General features: G+C 35.1%; 2 protein-coding genes across 2 annotated transcripts; both read left to right on the forward strand.

Annotated features, from left to right (window-relative positions):
• Positions 1–8,129: 8,129 nt before the first annotated feature.
• Positions 8,130–23,835, forward strand: LOC114527665. Its single transcript, XM_028549372.1, has 4 exons — positions 8,130–8,148; positions 21,247–21,981; positions 22,094–22,174; positions 22,655–23,835. Exons 2-4 carry the CDS (start codon positions 21,247–21,249, stop codon positions 23,291–23,293), a joined length of 1,455 nt encoding a protein of 484 aa, XP_028405173.1. The 5' UTR covers positions 8,130–8,148; the 3' UTR covers positions 23,294–23,835.
• Positions 11,734–18,559, forward strand: LOC114527663. Its single transcript, XM_028549371.1, has 4 exons — positions 11,734–11,780; positions 16,243–16,997; positions 17,110–17,190; positions 17,660–18,559. The coding sequence occupies exons 2-4, from the start codon at positions 16,251–16,253 to the stop codon at positions 18,287–18,289; spliced, it is 1,458 nt and encodes a 485-aa protein (XP_028405172.1). The 5' UTR covers positions 11,734–11,780; positions 16,243–16,250; the 3' UTR covers positions 18,290–18,559.
• Positions 23,836–25,077: the final 1,242 nt, after the last annotated feature.

Genomic DNA, 25,077 nt, shown 5'->3' on the forward strand with positions numbered 1-25,077 from the left:
AATATAATAGTAATAATACTATCCGTGTCTATCTTTGTATTTGTTTTCAATGAAATGCAGTTGTTTTATTCCTGCGCTAAAAAGTATAACGGCGTTAATTGTGATTCGATGAGTTGAAAACTATCTAGAGACTCTTGAATCTGCGCTGTTATACATTTATATAATAACGTTAAGAATTCAAGCAATTTAATTGGTCGAGAGCCATGATCTATAAGAGGGCAGACGCACGGAATGACACCGAATTTGATGAGTCATCGCTTGTTTAATTTGTCAGCCAATCACATTTTAGCACGTGTCTCAAGCTAGTCAATAGCATTTTTTCAATGCTATAGATCATGTAGACATGATGTACGCGTGAAAAACGTTGACAATTTTCCATGTGTTGCCTGTTTAATTTTTGAATTTAGTATATAAAACAAATACCGGGTGTCCCAAAAAAGTACCTATTTTTAACTCAACATAACTTACAAACGAACTAAAGAATTACAATCAAATAATCCATATTTAGTTGAGTATATTACATATGAAGTTTGCCGGAACGAGTAGTTTCCGAGATATTCGCGTTTGAAAACACAGTAACGTTTTGAAATTTGGCCTGTTAAATTTGTTTCAACAACACCGGTTCGTAACACGTTTCTTGTAACTTATTTTTAGTTTCTCGAGAAAATTCGTTTTTACTTGTTTTTACTTGTTTAAAAAAAAATCTCGTTCCCGAGCCCGCGATTCCTCTGGCGAGGAAACAAAGGCGGATATTGGATAATCGAAATAAAAAATAGTTTTAAAATGGAAAAAAATAAAAAATATCTTTTTTTGTCTCGTTTCCTCGATCTCCCTAACGTTTTTTACATGTTTTGGGAATATTTCACCTAGCCTGTGATTCGGGTCGATATTTACCCATATTTTTCAAATTATAAATATTTGTAATTTATGAAATATTTCTCGGTGGATATGCATGAATTGATGTCATATATGCATGAATATTTCGAACAAATATATTGAGAATGCGCCATTTTAGAACTTTTATTTTAAAAACTTTTGAAGTATAGTCTATATAATGCATTTTTTCGATCTAACAGATGGCATTAGAATATTCGACTGGGGATTCAACTCCCACATCATTTCATCAACGTATACCATCCTCAATAACAAGTATCTGCAAGACCCTGTCTCAGGCGCCATCCACCGTTACAACATCATTGGGCCATTTGTTACTTATTTCCGCAAGACAGGATTTCAGTTTAAAGGAACGTTGCTCAAATGCAAAGTTCGAATATATCAAGTTTCCAGATTCCTTCCGCGCATGTCTAGTTCAGATTTCCAATGGCGTCTGCGATGCGTTTGATGCAGCACACAGGAGCATGAAGCGTATTTCCATGAAATCTGAACACATTGTTGCGGATGCGAAAGCAGCTATGGAATTAATGGAGAAAGGCACTCGTCAGGAATGGAAAATCGCCCTGCATCGTCTTCAGAACGCTGAAAATAGTTGCCAGGAATGTGTGAAAACAGCCGCATCCAGAACGGAAGAATTTGAAAAAGTCGGTAAAATGATAGACGAACTTCACGAAGCCCTCATCGGAACGAAAGGAAAAACCGAGGATGAATTCATCAAAAAGTCAACAAGAGGCAAAAGTGAGAGTGAAAAGAATCTGGACGAAAAGTGGGCCGCTGCTGCTTTTCTATTCCCTTTTGGTATTCTTTTTAATTTGTTTAGTGTGCCATTTTTTCGCACATTAACGACAACAGAGGCATTGGAGGAAACCATAAAACCACAGACACTGGTATGTATACGGTCGTTTTTTGTTGCTTCGAAATTAAAATTTCAAAATGCACACAGACCATTGCATTTTAGGTTTCAACCAGTGAAACAGCAGGGTCGAGTTCTACAACGTCCGAACAAAAGGATGAAAATGAAAATGGTCAAAAAACTGGACGATCGGTATGTTATATCGTACATAAGGCAACAATTGTTGATACATATATTCGTGTGAACATTTTCTGCAAATTTTATGGCATGTATTAATGTCATTTTTTGGGAGGGGGCTAGAGATTTTCGCCCTTCTAGCCTTTCTTTTAGGAAAGGAGACAGGTATCTTAATGATCAGCTTTGAATGGAAATAAATATATGAGACTGCTCTATTTACTGTTCGGATAACTCAGGAAGGTATCCTCAGATGCAGTAAGACACCGCACAAAATACACAAAAAACTCTTACAACATAAGGTTTTATCCCTTGGTAGTGAGTTTGTACAAGGTTGCGTTTATACATGGCAGAACTTTAGTTGTTGACCAACCATTGAATACAATTAATGATGATTGGTCCTATTCAGACAAAGGATAAAGGTATGTGGCAATATCCTAACATCGATGATGATCAAGGAACCTTCGACCAGATTAATATTCACTTAAATGAGGTGATGTGTCAGTGGGAGATAATTCGGATAAATTTCCAAAAGGTAACCGAGGAATGTCGTAAAGGAGCACGCAAAGAACTTCTTGATGACAAGGAAATGTCAGATAATACGCGCGAGACGATCATTGAGGATTCCAAAAACGCCATGAACGTTGCTTGCATGGTGCATTTGATCTCAAGTGTCTATGTTGAAACTTCAAGTACGTATTTACAGGTTAGAGTAGACAATTTGCACAATATCACTCTTTTGGAATCAAGTAGTGGCAATGGAAGGATTGAGGAAGTTTGGGGAAAATTGAAGGAAGATGCAGAGGAAGCTGAGAGGGAAATCCCAAAAATTTTTGAAGAAAAAAGGGAAATATGCGAAAAAGAGAATAATGATCTAGTGGATGTGTATTGGACCTATATAATGCGTAGTTCCTGGAAAGATTCGAACTGACAGCGCAGTGGTATGAGTAAGTGTAAAATGTTATCATTTTAAATAAACAAATTTCTTTAGCCTTGTTGTAAGAAACGATATTAATCTATAAACAATTTATTTAAAGACACGATTCTCATCACCAATAGTTGATTTCTTTTCATTCCACAGATGCATCAAAGAGAGACAGCTGACTCGTCCCCAGTCGCGTCTTTTTTATGAAATATCATGCAGCTATAGTGAAGATATGGAGCTGTAATTTAATTTGAGATCAGTTAATCAACTGGAGAAACCGCAAAAACGTATGCAGAAAAACATATTGCGTATGATGTACATTACGGTAGTTTAAAATTTTCCCGCCATTTGTTGAAAGGTATATTTAAAATCCAGAATTTCACAAAAAAAGTTGAACATAAAATACTAAAATGCATTACTGGGCTCAACTACACCTCGGGTTTTACAAGCTTCTCTCATATTCTCCGAACATTCCCTTATCGTGCATCATTACACCATAAAGACACGCGCCTATTATTCTTTATATAACATGCAGTACGTGTTTTTATTGCCGAATCAGCCATTGTGAAAAGCGATAATAACGTATGACCGTGTTTGATCCACCAATCAGGAGATAAAAAACCGGGAGATAAAAACTGTTCAAAAAACAGTTTTTATCAAATAATAAAAAATTCCATACTTCCGGGCATCCTTGTATTATACTGTATTATATTGTATATTATGTTGTATTATATTGTATATTATGTTGTATTATATTGTATATATTGTATAAATATATAAATATATATACACCCATTTGCAAAAACGTTGGCCGCAAATAGATAGATAGATAGACACTCGAAATCTTATTAGAATATAGAGCATGCATATAGAGCATGCTCTATCAGAGCACTCTCGTAGTATTTTGCGCATGCTCAGAGTATTATTTGCACGTAGTTAACTGCAGGTAAATTAACCAATCAAAATTGAGAATACGAAAGTAAATAAAATAAATAGAGTAAATTTTTGTATATATATAGAAACTTAATCTTAAGTTAAGCTTTTTACAATTGATTTTGATTTTCATTTGCTACACGAGAAAAAATGTCACCTCCAGGACAGGTTTTCTACGTCGTGCAGCATTGAGCCAGGCGCACACGAAGCGATTTTAGTCGACTGATTTTAATCGGCAAATATTAAATTGTTTTGATATATTCTGATTGCAGTCTGCAGACTAAAATCGCTTAAAAATGACATCGCACACGCGAGGATTTAGTCGACCAGCTAAAATCGTACGACAAAAATTGCGTCGTGTGCGCTTGGCTTATTGAGAAATTCAATTTCATACAGTTGTTACTGGAGATCTGGGTATAATGTATCTTTTGTCACGTTTGAATATCATAATTACATAAATTAAGTTTTGGACAAATTTAAGGAAATTTTGTCAGTCAGTAGCTACGTCAAAAACATTTGAAAGACCGTTTGTCAAATTTCCCTCCCTGCATGTATTGCATGAATATTGTGGCACTTTCGTAATAAATCGTATATACCCTACTCTTGTCCATTTTTTACTACTCTTGTCCATTTTTTACTGCGCTTGTACTGTTTTGAAATTCCGCACTATGGTTAAAGCCAATGCAAAGTACTATTACCAACTGAATGCATGTACGTTGACAATTGTTTCTAAAACGACTAATCGAGACCCATGCACTAATACATTTTACAATCTTTCCAAACGACAAAGTCTCAAATTACTTAATGAAAATCGTGGTTGCCGGAGGTTTTTATATATTCTACCCGCGGGTCCCAGGCCCCAGTACAGTATACCCGCGATTCCCAGGAAATTAGACATAGTCATAGTTAGAGTAACTACAGCCCCAATCAGGCATCGGATTCGGTAAGACACAACCACCATATCCGGGACTGAATTCGGAAAATCGCCGATGTAAATACTAAGAGTGTATTCGTTGTCATTGTTGCATGGTTTTCAATTTCACTTCCACCTTTGTATCGCCCATAGGGTCGATCCATTTCACACAACCAGGAAAGAAATGATCCAGCACGCTTTTCTCTGCTGCTAAACGTTTCCTTTGAACTTCATTCCAAGGCATATTTTGACCCCAAAAAAATAGGAAAGATGAAGAAACACTCTGGTGAGGCTTTGGGTCGTACACAGCAGGGGTCATTTAACATTTCCTAATTCCCAGTATTCGTTTTCCTGGAATCAAACTAATGAATCAACATCCAGGTCTCTCGGATATGCATGAATAAGCGCGTAGCTAACTGTTACACCAAATAACCGTAACAAATTCACGAGTATAAGATCTGAGTACTAAAGCTTTGTAACATGATTAAAAAATTCGAACAATATTTTATATAAAACAATAAATATGTAGTGTTAATATTCCCATGACTTTGTGGAGTTTTAATAACGGCCAGCAACTGAAGGATGCATGCATGAACACTGCAAGTCTTATAGACAACAGCCTGGTTACGACGCCGACGTTTTTAATTTGTCCTATTTCTGGGAAAAAGCGTATCAGGAACTTCCAAATATGCATGTACCATCGTACGTAGCAACACAAATAAACTGAAACCAAGTTAGATGAATTCGGACCGCAAGAAAAAAATGAAATGTGTATCTGTTCGGTCATGTTCCTTGCTTCTAATAGAGTTACAACCGCGTTTGTAAAATGATATTTACTGACTATTGACGAGTATTGTAGATAGCTCGTACTGCTAATACTATAAAGTGATATAAAAAGGAAACTAATCATGGCAACACAGACACAATGTGCAGTATCACTTTCACTTTGAGATTGCATGAATTTCATATTTTTGCACAAGCTGGTGATAACACAAAATATCGCCTCATTTTAAAAGAATATTGCCCCATTTATTGATTTGCCTAACTTAATAAGCTTTTTCGGCCTCGATTTTGCTCGAGTATAAAAATATTTCTTTACAATACCGAAATAATAGAATAGGTTCTCCTTGGTATAATAATAACTTCTTCTTAACCGAGCGCGAGGTCTTTAATAGCGAGTTTAATAAAAAGTTTACTATATGGCATAAGGTATGTATTTTAAAGTTGAAACAAACACGAAATGTACGAATTCGTATTGAGTAGCTTGGCACGCACTTGATAAAAATAGGTACGCAATGCGTACATGTGGGTAGCCTGTGAAACATTAGTAAAACACTATAGTGGCAAGTAAATTTCAACTGATGCAATAAAATATTATTTTCTAGTCTTATGTTCTAATGCCATAGACAACGGAATAAATGCCCTATAGTTAGCTGGTTGAATACAGTTATAACAGAGTCGATTTATTATAATATTTTATTGTATTAAATACATTTTAGGACAGATCAAAACATATATAAAAGCATTTTTACAAGAGATAGGAAATGAAATTTTTAAAGCAGAATAGGTGAACAGAACAAAAAGGAGAGTAAGGTTCTGGGATGGTGGCACACATCGTCTGATAACATAAAGCTTAGTTTAGAAGGAGAAAGATCTTAACAAAGATTTCATCGAGGATAAACTACTTGATTTGCCAGATCATTTTACAGTCACATAACAAAGAGTCCAAAATTGTTTCAAACGTTTCGCATTAACAATTTTTAAGGACTTATCTATGTACATGAACAATATTTTAAAGATTTTTGATCAGTTGAAATTCACTTTTGTTAACAGTTTGTTTTTTGAACTCCAAAGCATTTGGTTTAATAGCTGCATGTCCACAAGCAAGAAATTGACAAGTGAAATATTGCATTATAATTTATAAAACAGGGCGACTTGTCACTACCATTTGCCGAATTATAATTTATAAAACAGAGCACTTGTTACTACCATTTGCATTAAGGTAATGTATTTGGTTTAATAGCTGTATGTCCACAAGCAAGAAATTGACAGGTGAAATATTGAATTATAATTTATAAAGCAAGGCAACTTGTTACTACCATTTGCCAAATTATTTATAAAATAGGGCAACTTGTTACTACCATTTGCAATATTAAAGGTATTGGTTTAATAGCTGCATGTACACAAGCAAGAAATTGACAGGTGAAATATTGAATTATAATTTATAAAGCAAGGCAACTTGTTACTACCATTTGCCAAATTATAATTTATAAAATAGGGCAACTTGTTACTACCATTTGCAATATTAAAGGTATTGGTTTAATAGCTGCATGTACACAAGCAAGAAATTGACAGGTGAAATATTGCATTGTAATTTATAAAAGGGCAACTTGTGACTACCATTTGCAATAAGGTAATGTCTTTGGTTTAATAGCTGCATGTCCACAAGCAAGAAATTGACAGGTGAAATATTGCATTATAAGTCATAAGTTATAAAACAGGGCAACTTGTTACTACCATTTGCCGAATAAGTTAATGTTTTATTTATTTCCTATTAGTGTAACTTTGTAGTTGTAGATTCAACGCTCACCGATCACCGCTTTTTCGTCTTTAAAGTACTCAATTTCGCTTTAAAATTTGACAAACGTGTAACTTCGGTTGCTTCCGTCCTTCGAAAACAACGAAATTTTCCGGAAGTAGAACGTACCGTTCGTCATCTTTCGTATATCCGACGATTGCCGAAGATGTGGCACCCACAAACACACACAGATCCGGACACTTTTTCGACTACATAGTGGTTAGCCGCGCATGCGCAGGCTACCCACAAAAACCAGAGAGGTGCTGAAATCACCTAACGCTCGCCTGCACTGTTTGTCTAGAATAAGGCTAAACTCTGTATGAAAGGTATCTGTATGAAGCACAAATTACCGATCTTTTTATTAGAAATTACAAGGCTAAAATCCGCTTTGGAAGGTAATATTAAGCACAAACTTCAGATATTAGTTGTGACCTCAGAATTACTGGCCAAAACTGGCCTCGGAATTACATTAGTTTTATTTGTGACCAATATTTCTTCCGTTTCTCGCAATCCGCGCACGTGATATCAACAGGTAAGTTAACGGACCAGGCAAAAGGCCCTGCTTTAAGCCGGGCGCACACACAACGATTTTACGGTAGTTGGTCCATTCAGGTTTAGACATATAGGCAGCCCTTGCCCAGACATGTTTTCCTTCTCGCGGCGCTCGCGCCTCGCGCGTGTACGCGAGTCTACTTGGTCTAATATTATGACCAAGTATAGATTGCCAGTCGCCACATTTTGATGAAAACATCCATCTAGACAATCTAGACAGGAATCGGCAGACTAAAATCGTCGTGTGTGCGCCTAGCTTTATGAAAAAGACAAGATTGGATTTTTATATCTACACAAAAAAGGATTATGCATCAAACAACGAAAAGGTATGTACATAAATCTTATAGGGCCCTGTCTACAATTTAACTGGCTTTAATAATATATTTGCATGTGTATCTACATAAATAATATGCAAATATATGTCACATGCGTTGCCATTTGCCTTTGCATTCCGAGCCTATCGGCTTTCTACTTATAAATACTTATGTGCTAAAGCTTGTAATTGCGAATTATCTGACAATATTCTTTAAACTTTAACGTTGGACTATGTTTTATATATATTCACTCCCTGAATGATTGCGGTGCCCGCGCCAAATTTGGCACCGCATTATATTCTGCCTGTGAGTTTGTTTGTTCGCATCAATACGTTTCCTTAATCGCCAAGTAAAAATTCCTTGCACATACTTGGAATGCTTGGAATTTTTTCCTAATCATTACTATTAATCTTGTTGTACGTTTGGCAAATTCCTTTTTTAAAGGAACGTTCTTTTTTCAATTTCAATCTCAAACTCTGATAATTGCGTGTATCTCTGCTTTTATGCACCCAAGAAGGACAAAAATACCACCATTCTATTCAGCGTAAGAAATTATACGTACAGGTCTTAAATATATTACTAAACAAGAGTATTCGCAGCGATTTATGACGTTTGAAGGACAAACGAAATTGAATTGTTGACAAATCGCTCAAAATTACTATGCTATACTTCACTAGTAATAGTAAGTTTGGTCTTTGATATCTTTCATATCGTTGGTTTTCTCTTTTAATTTTCGTCCTTAAATAAGTGCATCGGTCTTACATTGCGATTTATTTTATAGTACTTTCAGCCAAATATATTCTATTTCGAAGGTTTTAAAGTATAGTTTCAATAAGCGAACTTTATGACAAATCGCTCAAAATTATTAAACAAATTAAAAATGCAGTACGCTTAATCCTTGACTTCTGTATCGTTGCTTTTCTAGTTTCCGGCTCTACGCCAGTTTATTCGTCTCACGTTTCTCTTCATTTTGATAGTATTCTTAGATAGTATTTTTAGCCTAAATATTTTATTTCTGAAGATTTTAAAACGGCGCAATTTTGACCTTAATGTACCAACCAACCAGGCTGCGGCCGACAGGAGAATGTAAGTTGGTGATGTCGTTAGAAATGAGCGGACGTTTTATTTCTAGACAAGCATTGCGGGCACCGCATTTTAGTACTGTGTCTGGTTTCTATATTAAGCGATTGAATTTTGATACGGCATGTCACAACACAATCTCATAATTTATAATTGTACATGTACAATACAAACATATGGTAGCATACAGGTGAAAATATTTGAAAGTTTCTCATTTTGCTTAGGGTTGTACAAATACTTTCGTTAAATATGATTCAGCTACAACTTTGAACTAAAAAAGACAGGGCTACACAATAGCCCTGAAAATCGTAATGAGCGTGATAACTCTGGATGTAACTCTAACATTGACCTTATCATGATGCTGATAAGCTTAACATTTGCCTTATCATTTGATAATTTTGAGCAAAGCTCTCTTTATTATTGTATGAATGTGTACCAAATGGCACTGAATAGTCACAATGCATATCGATGACTTATATTTATGATGATTCCTCTGATGTAAAGCCATAATATTTAAAAAATATAGCATCTTAACATTGACCTTATCATTATGCTAATTAGCTTAACATTCACCTTATCATTTGATAATTTTGAACAAAATTCCCATTATTTTTGTGTAAATGTGTACTAAATGTCACCATATAGTCACAAGACATATCGATGAGCTATATTTATAAAGAATCTTCCAATGCAAAGCCATAATATTTAAAAAATATAACATCTTAACATTGACCTTATCATTATGCTAATTAGCTTAACATTCACCTTATCATTTGATAATTTTGAACAAAACTCTCTTTATTATTGTATAAATGCGTACCAAATGGCACTAAATAGTCACAATGCATATTGATGACTTATATTGATAATGATTCCTCTGATGTAAAGCCAAAGTATAGAAAAAATATAGCATGTTAACATTGACCTTATCATTATATTTTGTTGTATAATGTTCACTCCCCCCTGGTAAATGGTTCTTTTGCAACAAATAGACTCCTTAAGTAGATAAGTTGAAAATAATGGGAAAATAAAAGTGGCATCTTAACATTCTACTTATCATGTAGTGTGGACGCGGACGGGGACGGTGACGGTGACGGGGACGGTGACGGGGACGGTGACGGGGACGGTGACGGTGACGGGGACGGTGACGCGGACGCCAAGACTATAGCAATAGCTCTCTTGCACTAAAGTGCAGGCGAGCTAACAAAAGTAAAATATTATTTATAGTTTATCTAAACTGTCTGGAGACGTCTTATTAATTTGAAAAGCAATTAAATTTTATCTTGAGCATTTATTTGTGCCTTTTTCACTCAGAATTTCGCTGCTTTTCATCTCGTACCGCCAACGGAGAAAGTAATTAAAGGATCGCTGCATGAAAATTCTTCTGAGCTGCATGGAAGTGACGCTTGTCATATAATAAACATTCGTAACTATGATGAATGTAAAACAACTGACTATTTGGCACCCAACGCCAACATGCAGAATACTGGCGCCGCGTACGTACAAATAAGCTTGTTTCAACCTGTTTCTGTTCGTGTATTTGCAAGGTGCATGTACCTGTTCGGTCATGTTCCTTGGCTATAATAGAGTTACAACCGCGTTTTCCTAATAGGTTTTCCTAAGAGCAAAAAACCGAAATTAGCTTTTTCCCTTCTTAATCGGTTAAGATCCACTTGAAACAAACACGAAATGTACGAATTCATATTGAGTAGCCTGGCACGCACTTGATAAAAACAAAAGTAAAATATTATTTATAGTTTATCTAAACTGTCTGGAGACGTCTTATTAATTTGAAAAGCAATTAAATTTTATCTTGAGCATTTATTTGTGCCTTTTTCATTCAGAATTTCGCTGCTTTTCATCTCGTACCGCCGAACCATTACGAGAAAGTAATTAAAGGATCGCTGCATGAAAATTCTTCTGAGCTGGAAGTGACGCTTGTCATAAAATAAACATTCGTAATTATGATGAATGTAAAACGTCAAGAAATAGACAGTGCATCTTCCGGTGATCGAAAACGCGAGGTAAAAAAATAATTCGGCAAAACCAAGCGAAAAAGTGATTGTTAGTTCAAAAAGAAACTGCGCATAAACGAGTTACAATGGAAATAGACTTATTATTTACAGTCTTATAATTCAACTCGATCCACGACCGAGAGACGGCTCACTGATATATATTAATTTTTCATGACTTAGAGACATTGATTATTTAAATATCCTGCTCCTATAAATAATAAATAGTTTTTGTGCATCACGAGAGCAAATTTTGAAAAATTTGATTCTATAATTATACAACTGACTGTTTGGCACCGCGAACCTGTTTCTACAGCCACGTCTTTTGTTATTTAATAAAAACGACATATCCATATATGGACAGATTGGCTATGGAAATTATACCATGCTGTCGACACCTGTAAGTCCATGGAAACACAAATAACAAACAAATAACACTATATATAAAGACGAATAGAATTGAAACTGTCAAAGGAGCAGTAATGTTCAAAAGATCTTCGGTAGCCTGATTAAGAAAAATTGTGCCCGATTAGGATAGCGATCGCAAAGAAGGTTAGTAGCTAACAACTTTGCATTCCGAATAGGTATTGTAGCTAGTCGCGAGGTGAAATTTTCAAATTTAATTTGCCTTGCGTAGTTAAAAATGAAAGAGTTCCCTATTTTTTTTTGGAGTGTGATATATTATTTGTTCTGCACGCTATATAAAATAATATAGATACGTAGCTATAATATAGATACTTTTAAAAAAAATTGTGAAAAGTTGGTATTACCAACTCAACTCAACATCTTGAGACTTGAGTATAACTAGAAAACGTTTCTCAACAATTTTCTCAAGAAATTAGTCAGTCAATTAGTCAAACACTCTATACGCGTGTTTTAGCCTTCAGTTTTAGTCTATAAACTGAATAACTTAACACAATTTTTGAGCAAGTTACTACAACAACTTACGAATTTCAGTGAAACTATAGAAGGTTTACATATTCTTAAAACGACTATGTGATAAATAGCTAACCCGTTTATAGTCATTATATGTATTCTGAATGAATAGGCAAAAGGCTAATGTCTTTTATGAGGGCGGTTGAAAACGGCAGTTCGACTAATATGGCCTTCCATTATAATATATACACGTAAAATAATGATTTGTTCACGATGTGAACAATTTGAGACTTGTATATGTAATAATTATGTCTATAGGCTCGAAGCACAACTAGAGAAAGCACGCTTCTAATCCGTCATTTAGCAAGTCACGACTGAACAACGTGTCTGCATGTATTACTTGTGATATTGAGTGTGGGAAATGAATTCATGATTCGAAATTATGAGTGACAATGAAAGACAAGATGCCTGTTCTGGCGTTAACTCCGGCGTGCCGCGCACGTACGCACCAGTTTTCAATATAAAGCTTCTGAACATAAACAATACAGTTACCTATACTCATTTAATTTAGATGCCTTGTCAACCTAAATGTTGTTCGATCGCGACATTCAGAAGCTCATCGTACTTTAAAAAGTATAAAAGTTCAATTGTTTAAAAATGCAAATAAACCGCATGATATACGTTTACTTTGTCTTACATGCGACGTGTCAACGCGCCCATACACGGCCACATCTTGTTAAACGGCGAAATAGCAGCGATATTATTAATTAAAATAGGACCAGAATCTACATGCATTAAATATATTCTTACCCCAATTCAATCTAAACTTAATCGAACAGTATCAAAAGAACGGTTAATTTGTTCCTCTTGGAGGAATTGCCGTATCATACTAGTATATTTCGCGCCATTACAGACTTGCGACGACGAAAAATGAAAAAAAAAACAAAAAAACAACAAAACGAAACCGAGGCGAATTTCCAATTCCGTCGCTGGCGCCGGAGTAATGATGAAAGCAAACTTGGGCTACTAAAGCTCAAAAAAATCGGCAAACCGGTACTAAATAAACCAGCGTCCATAGCCAACCAAACGCGATATATATATAGATCAATATAATATTTATATAATGCATGAGTTGAATTTAAAAAAGGACAGTAAACGATATCTGTTACGGTTGTTTAAAAGAGCCTTCCAGTCAAAATATTCACAATAAAAATCAAACGAATAAAGAGGTTGACCACAACAATGCGACAAACACGATTATCATCGGCGATTCGATTATTAAACACTTCGACTCAAGAAGGGTTGCTTAGCAAAGAAACCTGAAGAGCTAATTCTACACTGTTGCATGGCAAAATGTCCTGCATCGCTGACCAAAACCCTAGGGGGTTGTTAGTGGGATTGTGGACATTTAAAATAATCATGATGAAAAAAGAAAGCTCTGACACGAACATCATTTTATCTGAAATCATTGTCCTGACAAAGAGGACTGACAAAGTTATGAAGTGACTGTCCAAGTTATGGAGCTGAAATAGGTAAGGTGAATGTCAAATTAATACGTTTTGTACAGAGCATATAATATATTGGCCTGATTGAGCATAAAAATATACAAGCCAGATATATTCGGCTATTGAGAACAAATCAGATAAATGCCTAAAGGTCTGCATGCATGTTCACACAATCCAATTTTGTCGGATCCAATTCCCTTTTCTGATGCATGAATGTTTTATTGCCTGTTGTTGTCTTGTAATGTATATGAGCAGCAAATCCACTGAAACCAATGCAGTACTGCTTTATCAATAACTGACTATATTTCATACGTTAGAACTCAGAAGTGGATTGGATCCAACAAAATTGGATCGTGTGAACAGACCTTATTTAAGAGAGAGTTTAAGTTAATAGTTTAGGCTAGGTTATCGCTAACCCTGGGTTAATTTCCTTTGCTGTTTTAGTTTACGTGCTTCTGCACTGCTTCTCGTTTCAAAACTTGAGAAAATATGACTTCTATTGAACCATGCAGAAAATACTCATGGAAAAAATATTCAACTTGAATAAACAAGCGATGAAAAAAATTGATGCGAAAATTTGCGTTAACTCTGGATTAAGTTAACCCGCTTTTGAATCCCCTCAAATCATGAGAAAAGTACGAATTATTACGGATTACTAAGGATATCAAAAAATATATTTATCATATAATTTGATAAGGGATAAAAAAGGATTATTTTAATCCCGAAGGACATGTGGAAAGTGATCAACAAGATCACTAATAAGAAATCAAAAACAACTTCTGTCCCCAGGCTTGATATTAATGGAAACATTATACTGAAGACCCAAACGAGATTTAAAATTCACTCAATTCATTTTTTAGTACAATTGCAAGCGAACTTCAAGAAACTACTGCACTTAATCGAGTTTTCAATTGCATAATATCTTAGAGTTAGATGTGAAAGATTCTGCCACGATTATTTCTTCCTTTTTATGTAGAATTTTAAACCAATCAATCAATCAATACAGATATTTTTCCAGAATTTAAAAACAGAAATAATCACTGCTATTGAAGAAAAAGGAATTGTCGTTGACGATAAGCTGATTAAGCTCTTGTGGAAAAATATAAATGAAATTGACCATAACGAAAAAAATGGCGGATGTACATTTTACCAGAATGCATTGCGATAACTCTTGCAATTATTTTAATTTATTGAAAAGACTTAAGTTAAAAGACAAAGAATGCGGAAGAGTCATAACCGGTAAATCGTATGAAATAAGATCAAGCGATATATTGAATGATTTGGACTGGCAACCAACCATTAATTGATAGGATGAAAGAAAATGCAACCAAATCTCATGTACAAAGAAGTACTTGTAAAACCAATTTTACGAAAAAGAGAATAAGTTATTGTGGAGTGATGCTGTGGAATAATTTGCCAAATGTCATAAAAGGACTGAACTGAAGGACTGACTATATTGCTTAGTTTAAAAATGTTCTCAATAGCCAAATATATTGATTTTTCATCAGTGTGTTAATGATGTGTAATTATACCTAATGGTTTTAAAAATTCAAATTTATGTAAAAAGTAAAATATTATGTATATATTATAGAGGTAAATTTAATGTACATCAGTTCTTTCTATATACTTTTCTAAATACATCAGAAATAGCCTATTGCTTTCTTACAATAGTGCTGAACATCACAAGTTTTATGTAGAACGTTTGTAATTTAGCGAAATTGCCGCACACTTAAAGGTAGTGGAGTTAAAACACAAACTTTGTTAGCGGTTTGGCGTTTGTGTTCCTTGACCCTGGGTGACGAATATCGTTCAAGGCTCCAATTGTACGTAAAAAACACATGCACGTTAAAGTTGTATGACAAAAGTTGTATGAAAAATTGCATTGTGTAACAGGGCTTTAAGAAATGAGAAGAATATCTCAGGTGCTTGCATGCACGTATAAGTACTACGTGCGTTTAGCGCTTGATATAGGAAAGCGGCATACTTTTGATTTGAAAATTGAAATATAGCTATAAGAGTTGATTTATATATTGTATGGTCATGCATTTTTTGCGATTTACCTATAACATTGAGTAGAGATTTTACCTACACAAGACGGGTGCAAAAATGTATCCTGCCCCAATATTTGACTGATAACTGTTTAGAGCGACGTCCAGTTAGTAAACTTTTATTACCTATACTGAATGTCTAACATCACATCGCTTATGGCCTGCTTCAAAATTTCATATCTAATTGGCGAAATGTGTGACTGTTGCAGCAATCTAAAAACGTGATACTAAATTCTCACTTGTCCAAGTTTTGCATAATGATTTAGAAATTTCAGAATTTTAAGCAGCAACTTTTTTGTTCAACACTTCTAATATTTACAACATTTTAGCTACTTTTTAACGCACTTTACTGCTGTGTTTTTTACGTGTCTCGTGGCCCATCATAGCGACTCAGTGATAAGTTAATAGGCAAGTGCGAATAAAAGTGTGACTTTGCGGGAGAACGAATATGATGTTAGGCTTTCAATAGGTAATAACAATTTTTCAAGTGTTATATTTAAAATAATATTCTAAATTGTTTAGCATCGGACATTTTTGGGACACCTTGTATATGCTAATGCGTTTTTTTCGATCTAACTGATTTAGAAAATTCGATGGAAGGAACAACTCCCGTTATGGATGATGAAAAAATGTTATCTTCTATATCAAGTACCTGCCAGGCTCTAACTCAGGTACCATCCACCGTTATAAAGTCATTGGGCCGTTTGTTACTTACTTCGGCAAAACGGGATATCAGTTTAAAGGAACATTGCAAAGGTGCAAATCTCGAATATTTCAAGTTCCCAGATTCTTTATGCGCATGCCTAGTTCAGATTTCCAATGGCGTTTGCGAGGCGTTTGATGCAGCACACAGGAGCATGGAACGTATTTCCGTGAAATCTGGACACATTGCTACCGATGCGAAATCGGCATTGCAGTTAATGGAGAAAGGCGAGTATCAGGAATGGGAAATGGCCCTGCATTTTCTTGAGAGCGCTAAAGAAAGTTGCCTGGAATGTGTGGACAAAGCCGCTCCGGTAACGGAAGAATTTGAAAAAATCGGGAAAACTATAGACGAGCTTAACGTAGTCCTCACTGCATTGAAGGGAAAAAACGAGGAGGAAGAAAGGTCAACAAGAAAAAAAATTGAGGCAACTCGTAAAGAGAAGGAACGGATCACGAAGAGAAAAAAGAATCTTGACGAAAGGTGCGATAAGGCGAAAGAAGAATGCAAAGATGCAGCTGCAACTTGTCCATCACCTTGGAAAACTATGCTTTTTAAATTTCTTGATGGCATCACACCTTTCGCAATCAATCTCGCAACAGAATTATTTAAGCAAAAAGTCATGCCACTGCCACAGGTATGTATTTTGTTTTAAAACGTTTTAAACTCTTCCCTTATAGTCATGAAAATGAAACGCGCGTTACAATATAACGTATAGCTGTATAATAAATTGAACATTTCTATTTTAGTTTTCAACGCCCACTTTGGAACTGGGAATGGGTGAAGGGTTTTTCACAGAAACACCAAAGAACATGCCTGAAAAAAGAAAGGTATGGGGTACTGCATACTAGCTAAATATCTTCTTAACTTATCACTCGAAATGTAAATCCAGTGGAACAACTCAAAGCGCTAAAGGACGTCGCATTTCGAAAAGGGGGAGTTCATCAACCGTTATTACTCTTTCGTGAGTGGTGTGACACTCAATGCGATCTTCTTTATCGGAGCTTTGAATAAATATACAAATAAGTTAGGTTCTACCTATTTTAAGACAAGTTGCTATCCATTTTAGACTTTTCTATCCCAACCAATAGCGGTTCAGTTTTATTACTTTTATAGGCAGTAAATGTCTAAATAGCCGCAGAATAGTGCTCTTGAGGGAAGTCCTTCTTTGCACTCATATTAAAAACTTTTTGTGCACCCACATGCCCCTCTTTTAGCTCACTTCAGTTATAACATAAAACATCAAACTTTAGTTGTTTACAAACCATGCATATTTAGACATAGCGTATAATTATTTAGAGAGAAAAGAAGGAAGAGTATGATAAATGCACCATAATTCGCAAAAAAGCTAAACAAGGGCTTCAAGAATCAACGAGAAAGGCCTCTAAAGACCTTGAGAAATTTAATCAAGAGATCAACGACTTGAATAATGTTAAACACGCTCTGGAAGAGAGTATCGCGCAGCTTCTTAAGATTAAAGAATTTTGGAAGCAATTGAAGATTATGTTTCAAAGCTTTCATGATTTAATTAAAGATGAACTTGAGAAAGAAGTGAACAAGACCTTAGAGGCCGGCAGAAAAGCTATGCAAACGAACAAAGATAGCCAGAAAATACCAGATATGACGCGCAAGATGATCATTGATAATTCCAAAAACGCCATAAAAGTTGCTTTTGTGGTAAAATGGATCTCAAGATTCTACGTTGAAGTTTCGAATAAGTATTTACTGGGTCGAGTGAATGCCTTGCAAAGTATCACTTTTTTGAGATCAAGTAGCGACTATGCAAGGATGGAGGAAGTTTTGAGAAAATTGGAGGAAGATGCAGAGGAAGCTGAGAGGGGAATTCCGATAATTGCTGAAGAAAGAAAAAAAGATCTGAGAAATGAGTTATCTCAACATCAATTTAAGCATAGTTCAGATAACATGTGACGATTTGAAAAAGATTTGAAACAGCGCACAAAAATTCTACCTTTTATAATATATACTGCAACTAAAATATTATTTTGTTGCATGGTACGCTTGCATGCATGGAAATTAATATATACTCGATTTTTACAATAATCGAAGATGCTCTAATATTGTTGTGAGGCACAGTGTCACGTAGTTTAATTAAATATTGTTTTGCATCACTTTATTTTAACCACATTTAACTATACATTTGAAATCAACAGTCTTCATATATGCAATTTATATGCATAGAACCGTTTAGTAATTTTTAGCAGCATTAAGAACTTGTATATATGTATATGTTGTAATCTTTTTCATAATAATAATTCATATATCATCTTATCCTTGTCTATATTTGCATTTGTTTTCAATGTACTGCGGTTGTTTTAACTATAGATATTCCTGCGCTAAAGAGTAGGTTAATTGACAGCAGACACATCTGGAGATTTTTGAATCTGCGCCGTTATAAAATATAACTCTATAGATCAAAATCACATTAACGTTAACCTCCAGCAACCAAGGTAATGTACTTTCCTGCCAGATAAAGGGGTTAGGATTTGCTATACTTAAATTGAAACACGTTCTCGTTTGTTCTGTTGATAATGTCCCTTCCATCATGAACTTTTTCATCATTTAGATGACGTTATATAAAGGGCAAAAGAAGGCTAATTCTCTATCAATCATGTATTTAAGTGTTTGAATGAGGTCAGAAAAAATGAAAACTGAATGAAGAAGGTCAGGTAGTTAGAGGCGACATATCTGAAGATTATATCGAAAATGTCGTTCAAATTAATTTTTATATACATTCACAAAACAACTAAGTGAAAGTAGCCTACCTGAAATATCAATTCTTCATAACATGTCAGGTCGAAAGATTTCCCGTTCAATTTTATGTCGTTCTCTTTGCGCTGGACTCTAAGCATACACTCCCGCGTTAACTAAAAATCACAACCAAGAAATCTTTTTACTGTAACCTAAGCCGAATTAAAGTATATATATAGTTATCGTAAATTCATCCTGTTTTCAGGAATCTAAAGTTAAAGTACTGTTAAGTTTATTTTTCACGCCAGGATGGTCTTGATGGGAAAATATACCCCGAACCTTATAATAATTTACCCCTTCTCTAATCTCAAAGAAACTATACACCCGTTTGTACGAAAATTAAAAAAAATTCCATTTCAAAAGATCAGTCAGTGTTTGGAGGCCATTTTCTTCAATATAATAGATTTCAAAATATGTAGTAATCAAGTTCTGCATTATCAAACTTGCTCTCGAATATTTGGTAGTATTGTATACGTGGTATATGCATATGCGAATAAAGAAGTCGACAAAAACGAGCAAAAACAGAAAGAAAGACCAGCCCGTTCGACTAAGAAAGAAAACACGACAAACACGACAAACACGACTATCATTGGCAATTGAATGATTAAATAATTAGACTCGAGAAAGCTCAATTTTCAACTAGGCCCAAGTATAAAGTTCAGCACAATATAGCGCCGATCAAACTTAATGAGAATTTCAATGTTCAAACACTTGTAATTACATGTAAAATTACATGTAATTTTTAATCACATCCAACTTGGAAACCAGCAATATGTTGACGTGGTTAAATATTTCTTGGTGGACATGCGTGAATTGGTCTCATATATGCATAAACTAGAAATACATGCATGCAGCAATCCCTCGCCTCGGTTAAACAAAATTAGATGATGATTGTTAGAAATTTTATGTGGTTTCGGGGTTTTGGAAGGTACATGGTATGTGAGAAATAGAAATTGAGAAAAGTATGGAAATATTTTTCTGCACGTGGAAACACTGTAGTCATAGCAACTCGCAACGGCCGTATATTTTTAAAAAATCAAAACTTACCCTCATATTTTTGTGAAAAAATGGCTAAAATACGACAAGATTCGTACCATTTTCTGGAAGTTAAGTTACTCATCTATGGTCAGTGTTATGGTAAATTATTTTAATTATTAAATACCATGAAATATAACATCGGACGTCTCATACAATGCTTCGACTGGTTTTTGTACGGGAATGTTTTGATTTTGTTTTCATTTTTCATTATGAAAACGGAGTTTATAAATAAAATTATAATGTCGTTTATCACATAACACATTCAGATTTATAGTGAAATACATTTGAGAATATTAAAACTGTGTTTGCCACAAAAGAATTACTTTTTAAAGCTGTGCCGGATGAAATATTATCAATATAAAATCTTCCGACTTCATCATACACGGTGAATTCGGTCGAAAATTTGGTCTTGTTATTTGTTAAATCGTGAGAAGTCCTGACCTTATTTGAGTTTCCCTCTAATTTAGTAAAAATACATATATTCCATATTTATAAAAATATGAAATTTGTAAATTTCATTAAAATTTTGCTAAATGACCGTTATTCATTGACGTTTGAAAATACAAATTTTTGTCTCGACCAATCAAGAGCTTAGTAGTTCACACTGGCGCATGCGCAAAACGTAGAAGACCGTCCATGGCGTGAGGTCCATTGCATAATGGCGGACGACTTTGATTTCGCATTTACATATCGTGGGTGTAAATATCCGAGCGGAATTAGTACCCTCGCACGGTGCTCCGCACCGGCTCGGGGATAACATTACCAGAAATTCAAGACATTAATTATCAGAATGCCAGGATTTCGCTATCAAAGATGGCTGACTTGTTATCAATAGAATTATATAAGGCACGAAACAAAATTTTTTAAGAAACTTCTATCTTACATATTGCATTTGCGGACTTCGATTTAAGACGGGCTGAAACTCAGTACTGTTATGAAATTTTTTTCATATTTTTATCTTACCTTTAACAGGCTCCCCAGTAATGTCATTTCAGCAACTAACCATTATATTGCAAGTATATATTTTTTATTTAAACAATTATTGATGTATATGCTAATTCCTTTTTTTTATCTAACAGATGAAAACGGCTGATTTCGAAGATTCGATTGAAGGACTTTTGGATGATGAAATAATGTTATCTTCTATATCAAGTACCTGCCAGGCTCTAACTCTGGTACCATCCACCGTTATAAAGTCATTGGGCCATTTGTTACTTACTTCGGCAAAACGGGATATCAGTTTAAAGAAACATTGCAAAAGTGCAAATCTCGAATATTTCAAGTTCCCAGATTCTTTACGCGCATGCCTAGTTCAGATTTCCAATGGCGTCTGCGAGGCGTTTGATGCAGCACACAGGAGCATGGAACGTATTTCCGTGAAATCTGGACACATTGCTACCGATGCGAAATTGGCATTGCAGTTTATGGAGGAAGGCGAGTATCAGGAATGGAAAATGGGCCTGCATTTTTTTGAGAGCGCTAAAGAAAGTTGCCTGGAATGTGTGGACATAGCCGCTCCGGTAACGGAAGAATTTGAAAAACTCAGCCGAACTATAGACGAGCTTAACGTAGTCCTCACTGCATTGAAGGGAAAAAACGAGGAGGAAAAAAGGTCAACAAAAAACAAAATTGAGGCAACTCGTAAAGAGAAGAAACGGATAACAGAGAAAGAAGAGAATCTTGACGAAGATGCAGCCGCAGCTTGTCCATCACCTTGGAAAACTATGCTTTTTAAATTTCTTGATGGCATCACACCTCTCGCAATCAATCTCGAAACAGAATTATTTAAGCAAAAAGTCATGCCACTGCCACAGGTATGCATTTTGTTTTAAGACGTTTTAAACTCTCCCCTTGTAGTCATGAAAATGAAACGCGCGCTATAATATAACATATAGCTGTATAATAAATTGAACATTTCTATTTTAGTTCTCAACGCCCACTTTGGAACTGGGAACGGGTGAAGGGTCTTTCACAGAAACACCAAAGAACATGCCTGAAAAAAGAAAGGTATGGGGTACTGCATACTAGCTAAATATCTTCTTAACTTATCTCTCGAAATGTAAATCCAGTGGAACAACTCAAAGCGCTAAAGGACGTGGCATTTCGGGAAGGGGGAGTTCATCAACCCTTATTACTCTTTCGTAAGTGGTGTGACACTCAATGCGATCTTCTTTATCGGAGCTTTGAATAAATATACAAATAAGTTAGGTTCTACTTATTTTGAGACAAGTTGCTATCCATTTTAGACTTTTCTATCCCAACCAATAGTGGTTCAGTTTTATTACCTTTATATGCAGTAAAAGTCTAAATAGCCGCAGAATAGTGCTCTTGAGGGAAGTCCTTCTTTGCACTCTTATTAAAAACTTTTTGTGCATCCACATGCTCCGCTTTTAGCTCACTTCAGTTCACTTCAGTTCACTTCAATAACATAAAACTTCAAACTTTATACAAACCATGCATATTTAGACATAGCGTATGATTATTTAGAGAGAAAAGAATGAAGAGTATGACAAATACACCGAAAAAGCTAAACAAGGGCTTCAAGAGTCAAAGAAAAAAGCCTCTAAAGACCATGAGAAATTTAATCAAGAGATCAACGACTTGAATAATGTTAAAGACGCTCTGCAAGAGAGTATCGAGGAGCTTTTTAAGGTCAATCAATTTTGGAAGCAATTGGTGGTTATGTTTCAAAACTTTCATGATTTAATTAAAGATGAACTTGAGAAAGAAGTGACCCAGACCTTAGAGGCCGGCAGAAAAGCTATGAAAACAAACGAAGATAGCCAGTTCATTGATAATTCCAGAAACGCCATAAAAGTTGCTTTTGTGGTAAAATGGATCTTGAGATTCTACGTTGAGGTTTCAAATAAGTATTTACTAGTTCGAGTGAATGCCTTGCAAAGTATTACTTTTTTGAGATCAAGTGGCGACTATGCAAGGATGGAGGAAGTTTGGAGAAAATTGGAGGAAGATGCAGAGGAAGCTGAGATGGGAATTCAAAAAATTGCTGAAGAAAGGGAAAAAGTTCTGAGAAATGATTTATCTCATCACAGGGGTGGATCCAGCACTAGTGCACTGCTTTGCATTACTAGTGTTGGATCCACCCCTGTCTCATCATCCTATTAATGCTTCATATTCGCACTTATGTGCGATCTCAACTCGGGAGAAAATTCTCTCATCAGCACAATCGCGATAATAATATTGTATACGTTTATCATAATATAAACAAGATCGAGTTTTTTGACGCGCTAGTTTTTTCACGCGATAGTAATTGCCATTACTATCCCGAAGACTACCCAAGAAATGACTGGGGGTCTAAAAGGCACTACGTGTATTCACTCGCAGCATTTCACTTACAATCTACTAATAATTTTTATGTAATTGGGCGATATAATAATAAAAAATTGTAATTCTAGTTAATAATTTTACTGCTACGCTAGCTTGCATGCATGGAAATTAATATATATACTCGGTCATGCATGCATGCAGTACTGATCGAAGCTATAAGATGCTTTGATATTGTTGTAGGTACAGTGTCATCGTGAATTTGGTTTAATCAAAGATTGTTTTGTATTACTTTATTGCAACAAAATTTAACTCTACATCTGAAATGAACATTTTTCACTACGCATATAGAAACCGTTTGGTGCTATATATACGTAGTTTTAGCAGCATTAAGAACTTGTATATATGTAATATATATGTTGTAATCTTTTCCATAATAATAATTCATAATTATATCATCTTATCCTTGTTTTCAATGTACTGCGGTTGTCTTAACTATAGATATTTCTGCGCTAAAGAGTACGTTTATTGAGACCAGACACATCTGGAGATTCTTGAAACTGCGCCGTTATACTATGTTACTATACAGACAGAGTCACATTAATGTCTGGCAACCAAGGTACTGGATTTTGCCATCGAATAAAGCGGTTAGGTTCATTAAATCTCATTGTCAAAAAGGTCACGTTTATATATACATTCACCAAGCAAATTAGCTATATATAACATACCTAAAAGATCACTTATTCATAACATTTCAGAGTCGTGCTCTTTGCGAGGCACGTATACACATTATTGCGTTAAATAGAATTAAGTACAAGCAATAACACTTTCTTACTCAGTGTAACCTAAGAAATAGAGTATCGTTCATGAAAATACCGTTTTTCCGAAATCAAAAGTAAAGGTACCGTTAAGTTTATTTACCATACACCAGGATGCTCTTGATTAAACTATTAATAGTCACTGTTGAAGTACATGCTAACGCATTCTTTTTATCTAAATGCATGGAAATGAATTGAATTAGAAGATTCGACTGAAGATTTGAAGAGCAATAAAATTTCATCTTTGGAACCAACAATTATTAAAGAGGATTCTGGATTTAGGAATGTTAAGATTTAATCAAAGTTATATCAAACAACGAGGATTTTAAAGAGATTAAAAACCCACTATCCGGTGGATATAGCGCTATCAAGCTTTCATACAAGTGATACAACCGACCCCTGGCAATTTAGCTAGTATATAGTAGTAAATAAATACAGTTTCTGGGTGTATATCGTTAAAAGGGAATTGTAGCATTATAGCTTTTCAGTTCTTGTTGTCAGATGCCTATTATACAACGACACTGAACGTCGAATTTACAGTCAGTTGGGTTACAACGTTGGTTTAGTTTGGGTTGCATATCATGTGCTGATACAATATCTTCAGGCCTGAATTTGGAAGTATTTTACACATTACATCTTGATTTTCCAAAATGAAAGTCCCATTTATTCATTGCACGGAAATAGTCTCGATTGTTCAACGAGGACAAAGCCGTTGATAAGCCATTTACAGAAGTGCCTACGTTAAAGTTTTCAAGCGTGTAAAATAAAGTGCATTTTGTCCTCCAAGCTTCCCTCATTGCATCGCGA

This window comes from Dendronephthya gigantea, unplaced genomic scaffold (genome assembly GCF_004324835.1).
Source record: "Dendronephthya gigantea isolate DGI-Jeju-01 unplaced genomic scaffold, DenGig_1.0 000045F, whole genome shotgun sequence".
In the NCBI taxonomy this organism is placed as follows: domain Eukaryota; kingdom Metazoa; phylum Cnidaria; class Anthozoa; order Malacalcyonacea; family Nephtheidae; genus Dendronephthya; species Dendronephthya gigantea.

Excerpts from the sequence above, each read along its gene's own strand:
- LOC114527663 (XM_028549371.1), top strand. The coding sequence starts at position 16,251 with ATGGAAGGAACAACTCCCGTTATGGATGATGAAAAAATGTTATCTTCT. Across the intron at positions 16,998-17,109 it reads AAGTCATGCCACTGCCACAG|TTTTCAACGCCCACTTTGGA; the intron begins GTATGTATTTTG and ends TTTCTATTTTAG. Across the intron at positions 17,191-17,659 it reads ACATGCCTGAAAAAAGAAAG|AGAGAAAAGAAGGAAGAGTA; the intron begins GTATGGGGTACT and ends ATAATTATTTAG.
- LOC114527665 (XM_028549372.1), top strand. The coding sequence starts at position 21,247 with ATGAAAACGGCTGATTTCGAAGATTCGATTGAAGGACTTTTGGATGAT. Across the intron at positions 21,982-22,093 it reads AAGTCATGCCACTGCCACAG|TTCTCAACGCCCACTTTGGA; the intron begins GTATGCATTTTG and ends TTTCTATTTTAG. Across the intron at positions 22,175-22,654 it reads ACATGCCTGAAAAAAGAAAG|AGAGAAAAGAATGAAGAGTA; the intron begins GTATGGGGTACT and ends ATGATTATTTAG.